Genomic DNA, 23,184 nt, shown 5'->3' with positions numbered 1-23,184 from the left:
AAGGCTAATATACTTTGCTTACTAGTAATAGTTGTTTCTGAAATTTTTGTACATAAAATTTGAGGTCTTGTCAAAATTAGTAACAATATTTTTCTATACCAAGTAAGAATGCAATATTCCAAAGTAATATGAAGTACTAAAGAAATCGATTCCTGAGAAGAAATGGGTTGCCAAAGAGGTTCTTCCTGTCATCTTGTCACACCATTAAATGTTGCCTGTAATTGAACTTTGGGGGCAGAGTTAAAAAGTTGGACTATTAAAATTCTGAATTCTGGCAAGTGCTGTCTAGATATCTTTTTAAAGTGTGAAGAGGGGCTAGGAGGTGTTTAATGATTTTTTTCACAGCAAAAGGAGGTCAATGAGAAGGAAATCTGTGGTGGCCATGTCATTGGAAACAGTCTGTCTGAAACAATCTAAAGAAACCATAGAAAATTGAAATTAATGAACTGGTATTCAAAACCTTCTCCTGAAGAAGTTTTACTGTCAGCTGTAGTTTTTTGCTTCATACCTGCATTGATTTTATCTTCTTTGCTGTTTCCCAGAAGCTGCTTCTTTTAGATAAATTAGGAAAAGACTGAGTAAGAAAAAGGACTCTAAAATGTAGCATCATGCAAATTGTCAGGCTCTGTAGTTGAACGACTCGAGAAAAACTGGTTTTGACTATATGACAAAGCATGCCCCCACCTCTATCCCCTCCAACTTCTCCTTCACCACTCACACATGCAGTTATGTAATCATAAACTTTTGGTACCAGACTCTTTAATCTGCCAAAATGAAAGAAAGGGTTTGAGGATGGTGCACTAATCATACATTTAGTCAACCTAGAAATGAAGATAATGGAAAACGGCACAATAGTATGGAAGAGAAATAATAGTTTCAATTGGGGAGGATTGACTAATGTTTTAGTTTATAAACTCAGTTTTCCTACTGTTGATCAAAATCTGGTGTATGAACGGTAAGAACAATATTTTAGAGAAACCTCCAAGGGAAATAGTGCAGTTCCTATATAAGTTCAATGAAAAATGGAAAATTAATAAATTATAAGTAACATACGTGGTCACAGGTTAGTGAATTAGTAGTTTCACACACTTGTCAGATAGTAGTATGGTGGAAGGTACTACTTCCTGAATTGTCTGAGTAATGAGAATGAGACTGGTTTAGTTAGGAGATTTGTACAGTTATTGGCATCGACTTCAGACAGATACTTTAAGAAAGTAATATTATTTTTGTTCTTTGAACTTGAGTGAGTGGAAGACTCTTTGGAAGTGTACTTGACTCCATTGTCATGGATACTGAGCATGTGACAGTGCTGTAACCTACTTAAAGCAGTTGCATTACAGCTTCTGAATAATACACCATTTTTTTATTTTATTTTTTTATAAAATAGTATTCATAACTTGTTTGCTTGGGGTTCAGTTCAAGGATTACACTCTCCAGGATATGTTCAGTTTGTGATGTATTGTGAATAAGACGAAGTTGAAGTGAAAAAATAATGTGGTATTAAAAAGGTATATCTACCTGTACGAAAGCCTTTAATGATAGCAAGTTTGCTAAAAATATAATTGTAGGCACATCATTAGATTGAAAACTGAAGTGCTCTTCAGAAAGTATGTGTCAATGTCTTTTCTGCCAAACAAAGGGAGTAACTCAGTGAAAACGATGCCTTTTTGGCAGAATAGTAAATATGTGTGTTTGCTTTGGGTAATTTTGTGGCGCGCTATTCAGCAATTTATCACTATTATTGTTGGCTACGTGGTGAAGTGGAGAGTTCATTATTATTCCTTGTGCATGTATGAATATTATATTGTCATTGAATCCTGAGTGCTTGCAGTTTCACCCAGTTTTAAACTATTTGTAGAATATAAGCCAAAACTATCAAATATTTTCAATTTTTTTCTACATTCAAGGCACTCAGTAGGATTTGACAGACATTGTGCTTTCCCTTAGGAACTGATAATTACTGCACGAGTGTTGTCTTATAGACGAGTATGGTTGCCAGAATTGCATGATATGGTAACCTTACTTTGAGGTATTTAATTGTTCTGTTTCGTATAAAATTGTATTTCATATGGTTAAGCTTGTATTAAAGGAACTTTCACCTGGTATAAGCTGACTTATTTTTGTTTGGTACCAGGTTGAAGTTACCTATGGTAGAGAGGTAAGTGTGAATTATGATTTTATCTGGTGTAGTGTGTGTGGTGGTAGTTTTACTTCGTTATCTGTATTTATTTGACTATTGTTGTAGCAATGTTGTGATCAGTTAGCACCTCAGTTGAAGATTAGAAGTTCAGAAAAGATGTTTTATGTAGTTAGCTCTTGATTTTGGCCTGAAAATTTTAATTTACTTTTCTCTTTTCCCGGCATGCCTTTTTGTTAAATTACTGCAATTTTCGGAAGGAAAGGTAGCTCGTCGTGGCTGAAATTGGGTCTTTGTTGTGTGTTTATAGATTACGATTACGAGTATTACGGTTATTCGGATTATCGAGGCGGCTACAGTGATCCGTATTACGATGACTATTATCGTTATGAGGATTACTATTTCGATTACCCGCCGCCGCCACCACCTGCCAGAGGGAGGGGCAGACCGCCTCAGCCGGTGGGTCGAACCATTTGATTCGTTAACGTTGCTAGCTAGCTCTGACTGTGGCACTGTGTCTTTTGTCTGTTGTTTCATTTTTTTCCCCTCCTCCCTGAAAACCGAGTCCATAATTTGAGTCCAGAACCATGTCCTTTTTCGCTATTTACGATGAGTACAGTCTCAGATAAAAAGCTGACTTCCCTACCAAAGACACAGTATCACTTTCAAGTAGCTTATCATATCTGAGCCACTGATATAGGCTTCAAAAATTTCTTTCCAATATTTAAATTTAGCCGGGAAAAGGATGCTCTTGATACCTGAGGCTTTGTAGGGAAATACGTATTGTAGTTATGAAGAGCGGTATGTGTGTGCCTGTATTGGCTCAGATATGGTAATCTCATTTTCTTGCTGTTTAGTTGCAGGGTTATCCAAAAGGTCAAGGGATGGGTTCCGGGGCATATGACAGCTGTAAATGGACAACTAACTTTTCCTCACTTAATTACGCACTTTGTTTCTGTTCTGTGAAAAGGTACTGAAATTCGTGGTAATTTTTTCGGGATAAGCCAACGATTAACTTAGTTGCAGGCTGAATTGTCTGCAGATATTACATTGTCTCCATATTCCCTATCTGGTTCATAAACAAGAAAATTACGCAGATTCTTAATGAAAAGTATATTATTGTTGCTTATTTGGGCTGTTGAGGAAAGGTTAGATTACTTTTTGCAGATTTGTAGCTACTTACCTTGTGCACATACACAAAATGCATAATGTTGACAAAGTTCCATACATTTCTCTGGCTTTCAGCTTTAGTTGATGTGCTTTCTGCTTTTTGCTGCTTTTAGATGCTTCAGCATTTAGTTAAGTGGCAGTAGATGCTTTGGCTTCCCTTCCTATTCCCTAAACTTCTAAGTCTCTCATTTTGGATAACCCTGCTATTTGCTCATAAATTAAGATATTTCACATATCGTAAAATTTATCAGCCAAATACTGGCAGCACATACCACTTAAGCAATTGTATCGAACTAGTGTACAACTTACTGGAACAGTGAAATTTAAATGCCTTGGACTCAATTAATTGTAACAGTAATTTGTAAACGTATGGTTGGTGTGTGTTGAAAATGTTGACAGATGGTGATTTGAAGAGTGTGAATTACGGATGAACATGTTAGAAATAAATTCTGTGAAGTAATGTTTATCAGTTTATAATATCTGGAAGTTACGTGCACAGTTCCTTTAGAATAGTGGGGACATTACTCAATTGAAAAACCCCTTTAACGTCAAATGTACAGTATTAAAATGACCAGTTCATTGTTTCTAAATATTGCAGATTAAATGATTAGCACTGACTGACATTCCATACGTGCTTTTCAATTGGTGTCAGTCTTTGCATTGTGTAGCTCAAGAGGGAAGGGGAAGGGGCAGAAAATTTATATCCTAGAAATTCTTATTAAACAGCTGTATCTAAGTTCAAATTTTTTACCCAGTAAGTTCCTGTATTTATTAACAGTGATTTCTTTAAGATTGGTTTTTTATGAGAAAAGCTTTCCTTATAATAATACTAACTAAAATTTCTGTTTCTCCCTCCCCCCTTTTTCCTCTTTCAATCTTGCCTTCATTAACAGTCAATATTATTTTTCCACCTGCCCCTTACTGCCAGTAATCCTCGTTTTTTCAGTCTTGCTGTCAGCAAGCCCTCTAGCCCTGCTCCTCTTGCTGTCAGTGAGCCTCGCTGCTTGCCACCTGAACCCCAACCCTTACTGCCAACATGGGCTGCCCCCTCCCTCCTTTGTCAGTTCCAGTAAACTGCTGCCCCACTGTCACTGAACCTGATCCTCTACTGTACCCAGCTGTTTCATGTCATTCGCTTCCATCTTGTGCTGGTAGCCAGTATTCTTCTGTGCTAATTCATTGGTGAGTAATCTTTAGTCTGCAACTTCCCTCATTTAAACCATTTTTTCCTAGTCCTTCCTACCCTCTCACTATACTACACTCCTGGAAATGGAAAAAAGAACACATTGACACCAGTGTGTCAGACCCACCATACTTGCTCCGGACACTGCGAGAGGGCTGTACAAGCAATGATCACACGCACGGCACAGTGGACACACCAGGAACCGCGGTGTTGGCCGTCGAATGGCGCTAGCTGCGCAGCATTTGTGCACCGCCGCCGGTAGTGTCAGCCAGTTTGCCGTGGCATACGGAGCTCCATCGCAGTCTTTAACACTGGTAGCATGCCGCGACAGTGTGGACGTGAACCGTATGTGCAGTTGACGGACTTTGAGCGAGGGCGTATAGTGGGCATGCGGGACGCCGGTTGGACGTACCGCCGAATTGCTCAACACGTGGGGCGTGAGGTCTCCACAGTACATCGATGTTGTCGCCAGTGGTCGGCGGAAGGTGCACGTGCCCGTCGACCTGGGACCGGACCGCAGCGACGCACAGATGCACGCCAAGACCGTAGGATCCTACGCAGTGCCGTAGGGGACCGCACCGCCACTTCCCAGCAAATTAGGGACACTGTTGCTCCTGGGGTATCGGCGAGGACCATTCGCAACCATCTCCATGAAGCAGGGCTACGGTCCCGCACACCGTTAGGCCATCTTCCGCTCACGCCCCAACATCGTGCAGCCCGCCTCCAGTGGTGTCGCGACAGGCGTGAATGGAGGGACGAATGGAGACGTGTCGTCTTCAGCGATGAGAGTCGCTTCTGCCTTGGTGCCAATGATGGTCGTATGCGTGTTTGGCGCCGTGCAGGTGAGCGCCACAATCAGGACTGCATACGACCGAGGCACACAGGGCCAACACCCAGCATCATGGTGTGGGGAGCGATCTCCTACACTGGCCGTACACCACTGGTGATCGTCGAGGGGACACAGAATAGTGCACGGTACATCCAAACCGTCATCGAACCCATCGTTCTACCATTCCTAGACCGGCAAGGGAACTTGCTGTTCCAACAGGACAATGCACGTCCGCATGTATCCCGTGCCACCCAACGTGCTCTAGAAGGTGTAAGTCAACTACCCTGGCCAGCAAGATCTCCGGATCTGTCCCCGATTGAGCATGTTTGGGACTGGATGAAGCGTCGTCTCACGCGGTCTGCACGTCCAGCACGAACGCTGGTCCAACTGAGGCGCCAGGTGGAAATGGCATGGCAAGCCGTTCCACAGGACTACATCCAGCATCTCTACGATCGTCTCCATGGGAGAATAGCAGCCTGCATTGCTGCGAAAGGTGGATATACACTGTACTAGTGCCGACATTGTGCATGCTGTGTTGCCTGTGTCTATGTGCCTGTGGTTCTGTCAGTGTGATCATGTGATGTATCTGACCCCAGGAATGTGTCAATAAAGTTTCCCCTTCTTGGGACAATGAATTCACGGTGTTCTTATTTCAATTTTCAGGAGTGTATTTCATGTCACCACTGCTGTTCATCCAAGTGTGTCCCCAAGCTTCCACTTATGTGGTTATCACAATCTGATAGTGAACATCAGTTACTTCTATGGTGCGAATTTTTAAGTTCATCAGTTGAATTGAAGTGAGATAGCCCTGGGTGTGTTTGAATTGTAAATTAAAAGTATTTTGGACAGTAAAGGAAGGGCCATTTAGTAGCAACTCACAAATAAATAAATTTGCTGGATAACAAAGGATGTGTTGTACATATGCTAATACATGTTCCGTCTTTTAATTTCTCCCATTAAAGGGCCTTTTGTGTTTCTCACTTTGCATGTCTGACACACAGTTGTTCATGTTGTGGATAATATTAACTATTCACTTAGATTTGGCTCAGATTTTGGTTTTTATTTACGACTTTCATGTATTTCCAACATTTAAAGTACATTATCCAGTAACATTTCAATGGATGTTTTGCTTGTCAGAATGTTCAATTAGAATGTGGCCTTCTGTTAAAGCATTGTCATTTCTGTGCTGCAGAAACCTGGAACATTGTTGTCAATGCTCTTAGTCTTGAAGCTTCCAGACTCTTGCTAATGATGATTGTCTTACTTCAAAAATGTGTTCATTGAAAAATCTTATTTTAAAAATACGTTTATTGAAAATCTCTTTCCTCCATATTCCATTGTGTTAGATTATTACACTTGGTGATCAAATCCTGGATGACTATTAATTAACAATGAGTAAATAATTCTGTGTTGCAACATAGAGAGATCCATTATAAATAATTCACTGTTGCCTTACATTCTTTTCTGTACCTCTTTTACCAAATCACAGCTGCTACTGTCACTAAATTTCTCCCTCCCTCTCCGCGTGCGTGCGTGCGTGTGCGTGCGCACACGGGTGCGCCCACATATCACAGTGTTTCACTTACTCATGAATTAACATTTATTATTAGAAAACACGAGAATATTTATTTTGAGTACTGCTCTGAACTGCTCAGTGATTGTTAGTTTTCACCAGTTGATGATATTCAACAGTTCATAATTTGAGTAGAGATATTGATATGTCTATAAAAATTTCTCAAGTCCCATAGCTGCCATTAAGGTGAGTTACAAAGTTGTTGAGCGGGAATATGTGCACGGTGTACTTTTCTTTATAGATCAGTTTTTATTATTGGCAGCACTTTTCATAACAGCAAAACTTTGTTATCTATCTCGATACTTTTAGGAGCAACACATTTAAGAAAGATTACTTTAGATTATGTTGGTTTTAGTACTGGTTTTATTGTGTAAGTACTTTGTTTCTATATTCGCAGTATGAAATTCAATTATTCGAACATTATATTGATTTCAGGTGGCTGGCATGACCTCTTGGTTTCGGAATCTGACGTATGGTGTTTCAGCAGGCTGGTCGTGGGCGTGGAGTCGTGGCGCGTGGCCGGGCAGGTGGGCCCCCGGGACGTGGGGGAACCCGTGGGGCTTCTCGCAACGCGGTATCCGGGGTGGCAACACGTGGGGGGTCACGGGCAGCCGTACGTGGGGCGGCGCGCGCCAAGGGAAGTTTACCAGGTGAGGACGGTAAGTATCAACACGTTCACAGCTATTTCTTTAAAAGTGTGGTACACAATCTTATATTTGGCATGACAGAATTCGGCATATTAGTAGGATTTTAGCAGCCTATGGCAAAAGTGACGTGTCACTTTGAATTCACCTCAGTAACTTAAGTGTTCTTTCGTAGTTACTCTCATAGTACTTGCCGTCCTCCATATATTTATCACTGTAATATCTCTAGGAAATAATGAATCTATCTGATATCATTCTAATACATCGATAATCATTTGGAACCATCGCTACACATTTCTTCATTTCATTTCATGAGACGTCTTACATAATTTCACGATGGACTTGTTTTGTATGTGATAGGAAACTATGTGACAGAATTGCCTGTTTTTAGTACATATGCTACATAAAGAGCGTGGACTTTGGCACTTGTACCACTGTCCAGTTTAACAGCAAGTCAATTTTTTTAAAATTTCTATTTACTTCTTGGGCATCGAAAATGGATGACGGCAATTGAGCTTTGATGCGATGATATGTTAAGTCTCAGGTTTTTGAATGGAAGTTTTGAAATAAATGTTATAGAAGTGGAAAATTTGAACCTTTCCTGGTTGTTTTGTGTGCTAGTACGATAGAGCTCCTGTAAACTACTTTCAGGGAAAGCTATCAGTGAACTGGAGAACTCTTTGAAAGTTGCTGATTGTACTTCAAGAGTATGAATGCAATAAGTTCTCTAGGCAACCTCTGAAACCGAATAATCAAGGTTTTTCGAATAATTTGTGATAGTGTCCAAATAGTAATTGTGTGTTGGTAATAGGCAAAAATATACATTACATGACAAAAAAGAAAAAAAAAAGACGTAGCCACAAGACTTGGTCAGATAACAATGTAACCTTGTACAGATACATTCAAGCAATAGGTGTGTAATTGATACTTGCAATTCTCTTTGATAGGCAGAACAGCCACCAGAGTGCATTATTGTAGATTGTGTTTAGTGTTGATACCAGGCCTATTGAAGTGCATTAGCATTACCAGCACCTGACAGTGTTTGTAAGTGGTTTCATTATGAGTATCCATGTGGCTGGCTGGTGAGTCATGCAGTGTCCAGGTTTGCGGGGAATTCAGATATGACAACCACATCTGGCCACGACAAGGGCAGATTACTATATTGTGCACCAAGCACAACCTAATCCCTACACATCAGCGCCTGCTGTCAGAGGACAAATATGGACTACATATAACATTTTGTCACCACGCACTATTGATCGGAGACGGGCACCAGCAGCAGCAACAGTTGGACTTATGAATTATTGTCCCACCCGTAGGCTGTGTTTAAATAAGACACCACAATGGTTCGAGTGGTGCCATGATCAGGAAGCATGGACATGATGGTGAATGGCAGTGTCACAGTTCTTCACTGCCCTGGATGGCCATTGTTGGCGAGTATTGGCAACCTAGGTAGGAGTCCCATTCTTCCAGTGTTTCGGAGAGCCACAGTGGTGGTACTCCTGCTGTCATGATGGTGGGAGACATCAAGTATGGCTCAGGGCACTGGTGTATTAAAGAATATGTCCCTGGAGAAGTAGTGAGTCGTTTTTCAGCTTCTTCACGAGATCCATAAACAGGTAAACAGCAGTGAAAGAGTAAATTCCTCAGATCCCTTTTCTTGTAAGATCTAGAATGCACTGGTTCTGGTGTATTTGTCGTGGCGTATAAATAAAATCTGCTGGTTTCATCTGTGATTCATTATATCTGGTTTTATCTGCAATAGATCTCATTGCATCTCCTGTTAAAAAAAACAGGAAAAGTAACAGAACACTGGAATTTTGTCCTAATCCACACTCGTGTCCCGAAGTTGAATCTTCAAACAAGACACAAAAAATAATTTTCCTTTCAGTCAAACGTGTCACTGAAGCATATTCTTTTTTCAAAGATTTCACTCTCACTGTCACAAATTTCAGCTTCTGAACTAGACAGGCGGACATGTTCACCAGATTATGTACATGGTTCAGGACTCTTTCTTAGATACACTTAGACACACTTAGAGATTCTGTCAGACACACCACTATCATCCCCATCAAAGAGTTCATTCTCGCTGTTGCTTCTTGTTGGATCTGCATTATTTTTTTCCTGTGTACAATCACAATGGCATGCCATTTTCTCAGTCTAAAATGAAGATCATAACAACAACATTAATAAGATCACAGCAGCACACATACACAGGTTGGACGTGGGATAGCCACTAAGGACTCGGAACCGGAAGAGCATGTGGGTAACCAAGTGGCAGGACATATGTCGAGAGCACACAGGGGCCGCCTAGGCGACATGCGTCACCACACTGGAGTGCCTGATAGGAGGAATAATGGCTTGCATAAACATGTTAAGAATACTAGGGATTGGTGGCAACATCACGTTTTACACATCTAGAGCAGACAGTATTAAGAGTGACATTATAAACTTGATTTAATTACAGGTAGTTTCATCATTTGAGAATTTGGAATCAATTGCTCCGATGTACTCCCTTTTTGAGTAACTGGTGGTTGAGGTGCTATAAGAACATTGGATTATGCTGTAGATAATTTTTTATGCGAACTAGAAATGTTGCATGCTTATGTCTATAATCAGCATTTATGCACTGACATTAGTTACATTTTTAACAAGGAATGGATTGAAAAAGAAAGACCATATATCACTTGTCTGATGCAACTTACTGGGCATCAAAGGTGCTGGTGTTGACATGGAAGTTGTGCCATAGCCAAAGATAGGAGGAGCACTGCAGGTACACTTGGTTCCAAAATGTTATTAATATTAAGGAAATATAATTTCACATGCTACACTCGTGTTATCAGAAGTAACATATTTCTTACTGCTAGTGCTTCTTGTTCTGCATACATCCCAAGGCCCTAAGTTGTATTTTGATCAACTGCATTGAAGTATTGGGTGTATTAAAACCTTTCAAAGCTCCTGCTCCGTTAGCACATCACAGTGCCACTGTATTTGGTGTTTTAAAAACTTGTAAAATTCACATAGCTTTCCACATTACTTCTTTTGTGGAGCTTGTGTAAATTCTTTCAGAGTTTTCATCAACAGATTTTTGATACTTGTTGCAGATGTTTTTTGTCCAGTTGGAAAAATAATGCCATTGCCCTCCACAGATCCATTCTTTGTACAATAGTTATTGGGTTCTTTGATATTCTGGTGATGGCATTAATGTTACTCTTTCTAGGGTTCACGCCTATGAAAGTGCTCCCGATACTAGTCATAACTTTTAATGAATATTTTCTACCAGTCAGAATCTCTCACAGTATACTTATCAGACCAGGACCAGTTCGAGAACATGTATCCTTCACAAGGCACATATCATTTGATGCCCCCTCCCCCCTCTCTAATGTAAGTTATCTTTTCTTATGCCATTCATAAGACCTTTTATAAAACAAATTTGTATGTAGTGGTTGTGGAAGTAAGTTGTTTTTCCTTTAAAGTAAGTATTACATAGTCACTCATGTGTAACAAATAAATTTCAAAATCGTACTCAAGTACTAGATATCTAGGGGCCAGAATTTTTTAACCTTAAAAGGGGGGTTTACCTTCAGTCGAGGTTTTGATAGAAAGCAAACCTTTTCCAGAACTCTTTGCCTGTATTGACATGAATTACACCAACACACATAATTTACACAATAACAACAGTAAAACAAGAAGATACCCACCCTACACACTATAATGTAATTAAAACTTTTTTGTAGCACTAATACAATAGTCAAAGATGTAGTTTCCCAGCACACTACAAAATTAAAACATCCACAAAATACTTGGACAATTACAGTAATATAATAAATTGAGTTACTCTTCCTATATTCGAAACACATTTACACAACTTTCACAGTGCCTCATTTTTTGAAATACCTGCAATCAAAAATGGTAGTCTGCTTTTTAGCACTGTTGGATTTTAGGTTCAAAATGTCCATCTCCAATCGATTTACTCTGTCTATAACAGGGTTGTCCACTTTAAATGATGTGACCGGACAATGTGTGCTGGCAATAGCTTCACTGAATGATGATGTTTGCATTTCTTCATCCCTTACATCATCGTCTTCTTTGATACCTTCATCATTCTGCTTTACTTCATCTTCGCAGATTTCCTCAACATCTCAGATGCATGTAGTGATGGCATCATTCATCAAAAGTGATGGGTAAATTGTTAGATACCTGCACCCAGTCATGCATGTCCACTACTGCTTCATCACTGTCTTTGTCGTGAGTGATCATTTCATTAAATCCAGCCGTATGAAAGCAATTTGAGGTGGTTTCCTTAGTTACCATTTTCCAAGCTCCTGTGAGCATATGCATTGCTTGCAGGATGTTCAATTTAAGCACGTCATTCCTATCAATAAAGGCAAGAGTCTTAAGGACAAGAGCTTTCCAATACTTGCTTTTCAGGCTGCGAATAACCCCTAGATCTGTGGGCTGGAGCTTGCTAGTGCAATTTGCAAGAAAGAAATGGGCTTTCACATTCCGCAGAAATCCTAAGTCTGTTGGATGAGCAGGACACTTGTCCATAAAGAGAACAGCCTTCCTGTTTCTAGCACCCACTCGTGCATCAAAAGCTTGCAAGAATTTGTGAACAATTCATATTTGAAAAATTGCTAATTTGCACATAATAAATATACCTTAACATTCATTACTTGAAACTAACACAATGGCTTTCGGTGGCAGCTAGTGGCATTTTTTGGAACTTCTTAGGCTTTGCACCCGAATGTAAACTGCAGGCGGTTTTTTGGATTCCTAAAACCGGAAAAAAAGTGTGGCATGCATTCGGGCCGCAAAAGCCACTATTGTGTTGTTTTCAATATTTAATATTTCCAACGCTGGAAAGCGTTTCTGAAGAAGAGAAAATTGTTAACATCGAGTATAGATTTAAGTGTCAGGAAGTCATTTCTGAAAGTATTTGTATGGAGTGTAGCCATGTATGGAAGTGAAACATGGACGATAAATAGTTTGGACAAGAAGAGAATAGAAGCTTTTGAAATGTGGTGCTACAGAAGAATGCTGAAGATTAGATGGGTAGATCACGTAACTAATGAGGAGGTATTGAATAGGATTGGGGAGAAGAGAAGTTTGTGACACAACTTGACTAGAAGAAGGGATCGGTTGATAGGACATATTCTGAGGCATCAAGGGATCACCAATTTAGTATTGAAGGGCAGCGTAGGGGGAGACTAAGAGATGAATACACTAAGCAGATACAGAAGGATGTAGGTTGCAGTAGGTACTGGGAGATGAAGAAGCTTGCACAGGATAGAGTAGCATGGAGAGCTGCATCAAACCAGTCTCAGGACTGAAGACCACAACAACAACAATAAATGCGGGTTTTGCCATAATGCGAATTACGTTAGATCGAATATAAAATTGCATTGCACTTAATGGAATAATTTTCGGGACTTGAAATTTCTTCCATTAAATGCAGTGCGCTAAATCGAGGTCACGCAAAATTGGGATTATATTGTAATTCCCTTTCATTAGGGTAATTTGTGAGCTCTTTAAAAGCATTTTTTAGTGAGGAAAAATGGTTATTCTACGTGCAGAGTTTATCATAATTAAAGGTTAAAACTGACACATGGGAAAGTATATGATAATAGAAGCAAAAACATTCCACTAAATATGGGTCCGCATTCAATTTGTCTGGGAGATGATCAATAATATGTGGCTACAAACTGCCACTGACTTCAGTATGTATTGTCATAGTTAGCACAACTATATTTGAAATGTAAACATTTTGATTAAGTCCTAATGTAATTGGACTCAATTTTCACCCCAGGTGTACCATGCCTTGTGCAACCTGTGCAGTTTTAGGTAATGTGGTACATGCATGATAGGCCATAGGTGCATTTTACTGCTGGTGTAAGACAGATAGCGAACATGCCAGTATGATCTGATATGACTGACTGAGCACAGCCTGTACCTTGGCATGTGAGGTCATTCTCAGGTATTTCCTGTGTCGAGTCATCTCAGAATTGAAGTGCACAACACTTTTGTTAATACAATTGAAAAAGTGGAGCAGCGAATAGTGCAATCTCATCCAGATCTACAAGATGATACAGATGCATTTGAAAGAATTTGTAGCTTAATGCAGGAAAGGGTGCAGCATTGAGTCCAAGTCCAAATGTGAGGACAACACGCAGAATACCTCCTTCACAGCAATTTGTCGCATTTAATGTGCTGTAGTAATAGTATGTTTGCTAGCCGACTTTGCAGGTGGTGCTGTTATTTGACCACAGATGGCGTGTGTGCAATGCTGTCAACAAGTTGCAAGTGTCAGTCATTTTCAGAACGGTGTTCGTTTTCAGAACGGTGTTCGTTTTCAGAACGGTGTTCGTTTTCAGAACGGTGTTCGTTTTCAGAACGGTGTTCGTTTTCAGAACGGTGTTCGTTTTCAGAACGGTGTTCGTTTTCAGAACGGTGTTCGTTTTCAGAACGGTGTCCGTTTTCAGAACGGTGTCCGTTTTCAGAACGGTGTCCGTTTTCAGAACGGTGTCCGTTTTCAGAACGGTGTCCGTTTTCAGAACGGTGTCCGTTTTCAGAACGGTGTCCGTTTTCAGATCGGTGTCCGTTTTCAGATCGGTGTCCGTTTTCAGATCGGTGTCCGTTTTCAGATCGGTGTCCGTTTTCAGATCGGTGTCCGTTTTCAGATCGGTGTCCGTTTTCAGATCGGTGTCCGTTTTCAGATCGGTGTCCGTTTTCAGATCGGTGTCCGTTTTCAGATCGGTGTCCGTTTTCAGAACGGTGTTCTGTGTAGTTCAGAGTGCATAATTTTAGAGCTAAGTGAATACAAATGTGGACAAATTGTTGGTGCTCATATGGTGAGTGGTTCTCTAAACAAGGTAGCTGAAATGTTTCGTGTTTCAAGCGCTTACATATCAAAGATATATACTGCTTACACAGAAAGAGGAAAAGATAATCTACCAAGTAACAACATGGACAAAAGTGTATATTGAATAATTGTGATAGGCGGTCATTGAGATACGAGAGAAGAGGATAGGAAAACGGTTGCCGAAGTCACTACAGAACTGAGTGTCACTTATGAACTTTGTCTGCACCTGAACAACATGAAAGGAGCTCTATAAGCTGGGAATTCCAGGATGAGCTAAAATTCCTAAACTATGCTAAAATATGGTGCTGAAGTCATGAACCCTGGGCTAAAGAGCAATGGGAGAAACTCATCTGGTCAGATGAGTCCTGTCTCACTCTGCTTCCATCTCTGGCTGACTTCACGTCTGGCTTATGCTGTCCCAAACCTGTGATGCAGACTGCTTGCTGTCAAGAGAGAACGATGGTGGGGTTTTGGCAGTGATTTGGCAGCCATATAGTGGTGGTCCATGGGCCTCCATGGTTACCCTGCAAGGTCACGTTACTGTCAAGGATTAATAATAATAATGATGATGATGATGATGAAATTTTTTAAGTGACACTTGGAACCCACATCTTCAATTGTGTGCTGGATGTATTCCTGTATCTGTCTTCCTCTTCAATTTTACATCTGTTACCCTGTAATACCATGGAAGTTACTCCCTGTTGTTGTAATGGATGCCCTACCATCCTGTTCCTTCTTATCAGTGTTTTCCATATTATGCAGAGAACCTCCTCATTCCTTACCATATCAGTCCACCTAATTTGCAATATCCTTCTGTAGCACCACATCTGAAATGCTTAAGCCTCTCTTCTTTTCCAGTTTTCCCAGAGCCCATGTGTTACTACCATACAATACTGTGCTCTAAACGTACATTCTCAGAAATTCCTTCATCAGATTAAGGTGTGTGTGTGTGTGTGTGTGTGTGTGTGTGTGTGTGTGTGTGTGACACTAGTAGGCATCTCTTGGTCCAGAGAGCCCTTTTTGCCAGTGCTAGTCTGCTTTTTATGTTGTCCTTGCTCCATCCATCATGGGTTATTTTGCTCCCTAGGTAGCAGAATAACTTCATCTACTTCATGATAATCAATCCCGATGTTTAGTTTCTTACTGTTCTCATTTATGCTGCTTCTAATTACTTTTCATTTATTCTCAATGCATTTTTGCACATTAGACTGTTCATTTCATTCAGAAAATCCTATAATTCTTACTCTTCTACTGATGATAGCAGTGTCATCAGTGAATCTTCTCATTGATGTTCTTCCACCTTGAATTTTAATTCCACTCATGAACCTTACTTTTATTTCTGTCATTGCTTCTTCAATGTATAGATTTAACAGTAGGGGCCAAAGACTACATCCCTGGTTTATACCCTTTTTAACCCCAGCGTTTCGTACTTGGTTGTCCACTCATATTATTCCCTCTTGTCTCTTGGTACATATTGTATATTACCTGCCCCTCCCTATAGTTTACACCTATTTTCCTCAGAATTTCAAACATCTTGCACCATTTGACACTTTCGAACGCTTTTTCTCTGTCAACAAATCCTATGAATCTGTCCTAATTTTTCTTTGGTCTTGCTTCCATTAACAGCTGCAGCATCAGAGCTGCCTCTATGGCCCCTTTACCTTTTCTAAGCCAAACTGATCATCATCTAAAAATCCTCAGTTCTCTTTGCCATTCTTCTGTATATCATTTTTGTCAGCAACTTGGAAGCATGGGTTGTTAAGCTCATTGTGCAATAATTCTCACACTTGTGGGCTCTTTCAATCTTCGGAATTATGTGGATGATATTTTTCCAAAGTCAGATGGTTTATCGCCAGACTCATACATTCTACACAGCAATGTGAATAATCGTTGTGTTGCCACTTCCCACAATGATTTTAGAAATTCTTATGGAATGTTATCTATCTCTTCTGTCATAATTGATTTTAAGCCTTCCAGAGCTATTTCAAATTCTTATTCTAATTCTGGATCCCCTGTCTCTTCTATATCGACTCTGTTTTTTTCTTCTAACATGTCATCAGACAAGTCCTCCCCCTCATAGAGACCTTCAGTGTATTCTTCCCATCTATGCGCTCTCTGCTCTGCATTTAACATTGGTATTTCCCACTGCATCGTAATGTTTGTGCCCTTATTTTTAGTTTCAACGAAGTTTGTTTTGACTTTTCTATGTGCTGAGTCAATCCTTCTGACAGTCATTTCTTCATCGATTTCTTCACATTTTTCAGGTAGCCATTTCACCTTAGCTTCCCTGCATTTCCTATTTATTGCATTCCTCAGTGACTTGTATTTCTGTATTCCTCAATTTCCCTGAACGTTTTTGTACTGCCTACTTTCATCGATTGACTGAAGTATTTCTTCTGTTAAGAGTGATTTCTTCGCAGTAATCTTCTTTGCACCAACTGTTTTCTTCCCAACTTCTGTGATGGTTTTTCTTAGGGGGGTGCCCATTCCTCTTTAGCTGAACTGCCTAATGAGCTATTCCTTGTCACAATATTTAGAGCCTCAACGAACTCCCCAAGTTTCCTTAGAATTTCCGTATCCCACTTCTTTGCGCATGGTTTCCTCCTGACTAGTCTCTTAAAATTTCAGCCTACTTTTTGTCACTACTAAATTGTGATCTAAGTCTATATCTGCTCCTGGATACACCTTACAATGCAGAATATGATTTCGGAATCTCTGCCTGATCACAATGTAATTAACTAAAATCAGAGTACATCTCCTCCTCGTGTGATTTTTTAACAGCGTATTCACTATTAATAGCTGAAATTCATTGCAGAACTCAATTATTCTTTCTCCTCTCTCATTCCTAGTACCAGGCCCATATTCTCCCATAATACTTTCTTCTGCTCTTTCCCCTACAACCACATTCCAGTCCCCCATGACTTACATTTTCAATTCCCAGTACTTTCTCTGTCTCGTTACCTTTGGCTTGTGACGTCGCATGTATACTTGCACTATCATTGTCGTGTTGGTTCGCTGAGGATTCTAATTGGAACCACCCTGTCACTGAACTGTTCACAGTAACTTGCCCTCTGCCCTACCATCCTATTCATAACAAATCCTACTCCCATTATACCATTTTCTGCCGCTGGATATTAATCTGTACTCATCTGACCAGAAATCTTTCTCTATTTCCCATTTCATATCACTGACCCCTACTATAACTAGAATGAGCCTTAGCATTTCTAATTTCCCTATCACTTTAGTCATTCCGCGCAATGACTCGTAGAATGTTATCGTTTCATTGGTAATTCAGTCTTTTTCCCATAGTTACCATGCCCTTAGCCGTGCCCTCCAGACATCCGAATGGAGTACTAATCTGGAATCTTGTGCCAACGGAGATATCGTCATGACGCTTTTCAATTACAGGCCACGTATCCTGTGGACACAAATTGTGTCTTTAATGTATGGTTTCCATTGCTTTCTGCATCCTCATCCCGTTGATCATCGCAGATTCTTACTCCCGTAGGGGCAATTTCCCATCCGAAAGACAAGAGAATGCTGTGAAACTGCTCCTCTGCCTTCTTTGATAAGGCTGTTGGCTGAGTAAGTGGTGGCTTCTTATGCCGGAAGACTTCAGCTGATGATTTTTATTCAAAATTTAAGCGGTGGCAGGGTTTGAACCCAGGACCAAGGACATTTCGACTACTAATCAAAGACGCTATCCCTAGACCACAGGTTCATTGTTATTATGGGACCATTTTGGCCGATCAGTTTCATCCCATGGTATGTTTGTACCCCAGTGATGATGCTGTGTTCAAAGACAAGATTCAATTTCATACAGCTCATATAATCCAGGACTGGTTTTGGGAGTAAGAGGTGGTCTAGAGAAGGGCGAGTGATCACTGTCCACTTTTATCTTTGTTACCTGTACTTGTAACTATTTTCTGAAAAAATGGTAGGAGATTCCCTTGAACACCGTGTGGGACCTGTATTTATCTATTCAGAGACAGCTGGAAGTAGTTTTGAAGTAAGTGGTAGCATAACCACACATTTGAAGCTGTTTCGCAAACAACTTGTTTGCAGTCTCACATTTACTGCAACTTTCTTGCGTCAAGTATCCACATCGGCTTTTGCTACTAATATTTTGAATTCAGTATACAAATCTTGTAGTTGGGTGCCCCTGGTGGCACCTATCAGCTCTGTGCCTCAAGTGGCCACTTTGGTTGCTTGGGGCTTAAACTGGCCCTGACTGATACCTTGCTTGAAAATATTTGAACTTTATTGTGAAATATAATGAAAATCGAGAAAATTAGAAATGCAGTATATCCTGTTAGTCAATGAGAAGGAAGTGAGTGTCATATGGTGTAGTAGTATTCAGGCAATAAAATGGAAAAAATTAATAGACCCATAATAATCTTGTTTTTGGAGTTGATTTTGAGAAAGTGACTGGTATTAATTGGGTAATATAAGGGAAAGAGTAAATTGCTCAGAATCTTGGCTCATAAGGGAAATAAATATTGGATGGAAGATAATTTTGAGTTCAACCTGTAATGCTGATAATGAGGTCAATTTGGGAGAAGGCAACTGGTGTGCCAAAGAGTTTGGACCATTACAAAATACTCAAGTTTCTTACTTAACTTACTTCCTCTTTCTACAGTTACTGCAAGAGTAAAAAGTAATACAGTTTTGAAGTCAATGTCTTGGTGCCAAGAATTCTCCATTAAAGCATCTGTTTTTCTCTGTCTTTCAATTCTTTATGTAGTATACTGGCTGATTATAAATTCTTGTATTCAGGTAAGCGCAAATTTGACGGGGGTCACCAGAACCAGGGGGAGTCGAAGCGGCGCTACCAGAGCAGCTGGGGCAACCAGCCCCTTGCCCAGCAACCACTGGGCAATGCGTATGGGGGCATGGCGGGCATGAACGGTGGCGGCTATGGTCCAGCTGCAGATCAACAGTGGTACCAAGACACCTATCCGACTTGGAGCTAAGTGCCTGCCGCCCTGAGGGGCGGCTGAGGCGGCAGCGAGCTGATTTATTGCAATCAGGAAGCGAAGAAGAGAAGTGGTGTGGAATTGATTTGTTGCTCAGATACAATTGCGAAAACCCACTTACACGCAGAAGATAAAAGTGGTCTCCCTTTACTGTTTTGGTAATTTTGCCCCCCTTTATTTTAAACTATTTCTACATTTGTTTAATAGTTTTTAAGAATTTTTGGTTAGTACTCCATAGCCAAATTCCATTACCTAACACCTTGCAATTCGATTTGTCTTAACTGTGTAAAGTAGAAAACACTACAAAATTTGGCGTTATATGCGTCATATTTCTCCATTGACATAAGATTTTGACCCCCGTCAGTGCCCCACCCCCTAGTTCTGGAGACATTACATCACCGAGGGGGGCTTCTAAATCCGCTGCTACAGAACCCCACTCCGTGTGGGCCCTCGTCTTCGTTTTTGACCCGGCTTTTGTCATTTTGGAACGAGCAAGGCGTGGTTGATGGACTCTTGGGATAAACGTTAAAATTTTGGTTTGTGGTCTAGACTTGGGTTTCTTCTAAAATTTCAAGGAACCTGTAATTAATTTTTAGTTTGTTTTATTACTTTTAAATGTCAGTTGAAAATTATGTACTACTGTAGAATGTTATGACCAATAAATTGAACATCTTTCTCAGAATGTGTGAGCAAAGTTGGACAGTGTGAAAAAAGAGAAAGCTATTTTAAAATGAGTATTTATGACAACATAATGACGGATGATGAGTGGGTTTTTTGATTAGAGAGAACGCCTGAAATCTCTCGATCTCTGCGCGTATGACTGCGTTTTGCTGTGCCTGTGTTTTGAAGGTATGGCACAGTTTTGTAGTTAATTAAAAGATCTATAGTTGTTACAAACTGTGATGAACTCTACAGGCTGTTGGCTTGTTTGTTAGGGTGCTGTTGTCAGTGCTATACCTTCGAGACCTCACTAAGTGATCGCGTGGAGTTTGTTCATGTTCGTATGAAGAGATTGTGTCTTTACGTGCCTGAGTCGAGGGTATGTTACTCTCGGTTCAGGACAATTTTTTTAATATATATGAATATATATTGTATTACTACTGCTACAAAATGTAATTATTTTAGCAGTTAATTGGTAGGAGACACAGATGTCCCTTCGTTTTCTTTTGTGTGGAGTTTGCTGCTCCTACCAAACTAACAGTACATCTGTTTTGAAATTATGTTGTCTATTTTTTATTACAGATGATATGCTTTGCTTGATTTCAAATTTTCAGCTATTTTTTTATTTTTGTCACAATATTTGACTGCCTGCAAATTATTTAGTAAGCTGTAGATTTAAAAATTGTAAGAACTGTTGATAGTTATTTTTTTGGGCCAGGAAATAATCAGATTTCTGTGAATTGACCTGATGTAATGAATTCTTACATGTCACAATAAAACAGTTGTATGAAAAGCAAGTTTTTATTTCATAGTCTCAATTGTGATTTATTTCCTTCAAATGTAAGTATTACCTAGAAATAATTTCAGCATATTTTGTTGTTTCTACAAAGTGTGCTTGAGGAATATTCTTGACAGCCAACTCACAAATAATCACACATTTTATTGTGAATTTCTTTCCCAGTGTTGTCTGGTTATCTAAAAAGAATTATTAAATCACTTAAGAAGTAAGGCAAACAAATCATCAAATAGTTGAGGCAGTGAGTTTTCAATAGGCTCATAAATAAGACCGAGACTTCCTGTATTTCAGACGAATCCTTCAGAACTAGAAGATACATGTAACCTTTATGACTACACTGTCCCAGCTTATTAAATCTTCCAACACTGCAGTTTGGCCTGGGTGAGGGGTTGTGACATCTGGGATGGATTGAGGGAGAATAGGCAGGCAAGGTGCAGAAAACGAGGGGTGGTGGAATCTCATTGATGGGTGGGACGGGGAGGCAGTGGGCAAAGGAGACAGAAATTTGGCTCTGCTGAGCTTATTCTGGCTGCTAGCATAAAGAGCTGTGCCATGGCATGGAGGAGATAGTGAAAGGTGGAGGGGGGACACTAGAGAGCTAGGTGTGACTGCAAGACATTAGGAGGCTGGAGTCGTGGGGGCAGATGTGGAGGTGGGTTGGAGGCAGGGGCTAGTGAGACAAGATCAGGTGGATAATGGGATCAAAAGGCAGGTTGCATGACAATTTGCATCTGCATAATTCAGGGAAACTGCTATTGGTGGGAACGATACATATGGCTCTGGTTTTTAAGTGCACATTGAAATAGAGCATATCATCTCACCAGGATGTTCGGCCATGGAGAGTGATCAACGCTGCATCTGGCCAAAGTTTGGTAGTGGCTATTCATCTGAGTGGACAACTTGGTGGTGGTCAACCTCACAGAAAATGACGTGCATCTGTTACAGCAGACCTGGTATATGACACTGTTGCTCTCTCAGGTGGCCCTGGTGTCTGGTAAGATCAGATGAGCTGTGATGGTAGTGTAGTAATGTGCACTGTGTGGATGTATCAGACAGGCCTTGCACCTATAGGTTCGTTTGAGCAGTTACCAGAATGCGCCAGAAAACAGGCTGTACTGTGCATGCGCAGCTACACTGACGTAGGCAGCCCCTGCTTGGTGCTTGCTCTGCTCATACGCTTTTCTTCGTATTTCTGGTGGGGCATCACGTGACTGTGTGTAGCCGTGCCACCTGTGAGGCATGTTGTTGAGAGGACATACTGAATTGTACTTAGAGCAATTGTTTTATCATATCCCACACAGATAAAGGATGCAAATAAGGAAGCAGTTCTTGGCTTTTGAGTCATTTCAAAATTAGACTCCCCAGCTAGAAGTACCATAAAATTTATGACAGATTTTTTAATTCGTGCTCTGCAATGTTGTTATGTAGCATTTCCAACACGTTTACATCTACACATCACTGCAAAAAGCTACTAGGATGGAATACAAATTACTTCCAACAAAAAAAGAGTTTCTTGTGTAGCTTACACCGGAATAAAGGACAATAAATTTCATGACTATTTCAAAATGTGAAAAAATTAACATGGTTGTCTATGAGGCAAAGAAACTGTACAACTGACAGTTTATATTCTACTCTAGGAATAAATATGAAGCCATGTGGGGAGTTAAAACAATAAAACATGGTACGCTGCCAGTCTAAAATTTAGCATAGAATGGCATTCTATAAATTTAAGACGTAAACACAAATTAAGAAATCACTTCAGGCCCAGAGGAAGTACGAGACAAGTGCCTTGTGATCGAAAAACACTTTCACAGAAGGCAGATCTATAAAATTCTGCTACAGCTGTCATTATATTTGAAACAAAATATTTAGTTAAAGCCACTGACCAAATTTGCCTACTTAGCTTCAAGTCAATGTTTACGTATGTTTGTACGTATATAGCATTAAGAGATCTTAGTGTCATACAAGGAACAGGACATCAGAGACTACTCCAGCAGCATCGGAATTCCATAAACCATACTAAATGCTTCATTCCGCTCTAATTGCACATTTCTATGTCCAGATGGACTCTGAAGTTCCTGATATTCAGCTTTTCATGTGGTTCTCGTGATACAAATTTTCTTGTAGGTCCAGTACTGTATTTTCATATTTGGTTCTTTGTTATGGTATAACGTCATTCGTCCCAGAAAATGAAAATTTGCACTTTAAATTGAACGAGGTTGAAAGTAGCCAATAGTGCGGAATGAAACACTTTGTTTCGTTTCAAATAAACTAACTGCCTCAGTGGAAAAAAAAATTAACTGAAGCAAATTTCTCTATAAAACAGACGAAATAGCTTCATTAAGACATTAATG

General features: G+C 40.1%; 1 protein-coding gene across 3 annotated transcripts; it reads left to right on the top strand.

The window, feature by feature from the left end:
* Positions 1-2,443: 2,443 nt before the first annotated feature.
* Positions 2,444-20,792, top strand: LOC124777395 (heterogeneous nuclear ribonucleoprotein Q-like). 3 transcript variants are annotated; one of them, XR_007015719.1, is made up of 3 exons: positions 2,444-2,596; positions 7,380-7,551; positions 19,175-20,792. XR_007015719.1 is itself a non-coding variant. In XM_047252787.1 (3 exons), the coding sequence occupies exons 2-3, from the start codon at positions 7,365-7,367 to the stop codon at positions 19,369-19,371; spliced, it is 384 nt and encodes a 127-aa protein (XP_047108743.1). In that variant the 5' UTR covers positions 2,456-2,596; positions 7,328-7,364; the 3' UTR covers positions 19,372-20,792. The 3 variants fall into 3 exon arrangements, 1 of the variants encoding a protein (XP_047108743.1); XR_007015720.1 differs by having other exon boundaries at positions 2,446-2,596; positions 7,377-7,551; XM_047252787.1 differs by having other exon boundaries at positions 2,456-2,596; positions 7,328-7,551.
* The last annotated feature ends 2,392 nt before the right edge of the window (positions 20,793-23,184 follow it).

Source organism: Schistocerca piceifrons, chromosome 2 (genome assembly GCF_021461385.2).
Source record: "Schistocerca piceifrons isolate TAMUIC-IGC-003096 chromosome 2, iqSchPice1.1, whole genome shotgun sequence".
NCBI classification, from domain to species: Eukaryota; Metazoa; Arthropoda; class Insecta; order Orthoptera; family Acrididae; genus Schistocerca; species Schistocerca piceifrons.
The sequence above is the reverse complement of the archived record's forward strand: the minus strand, read 5'-3'. Positions and strand labels throughout refer to the sequence as shown.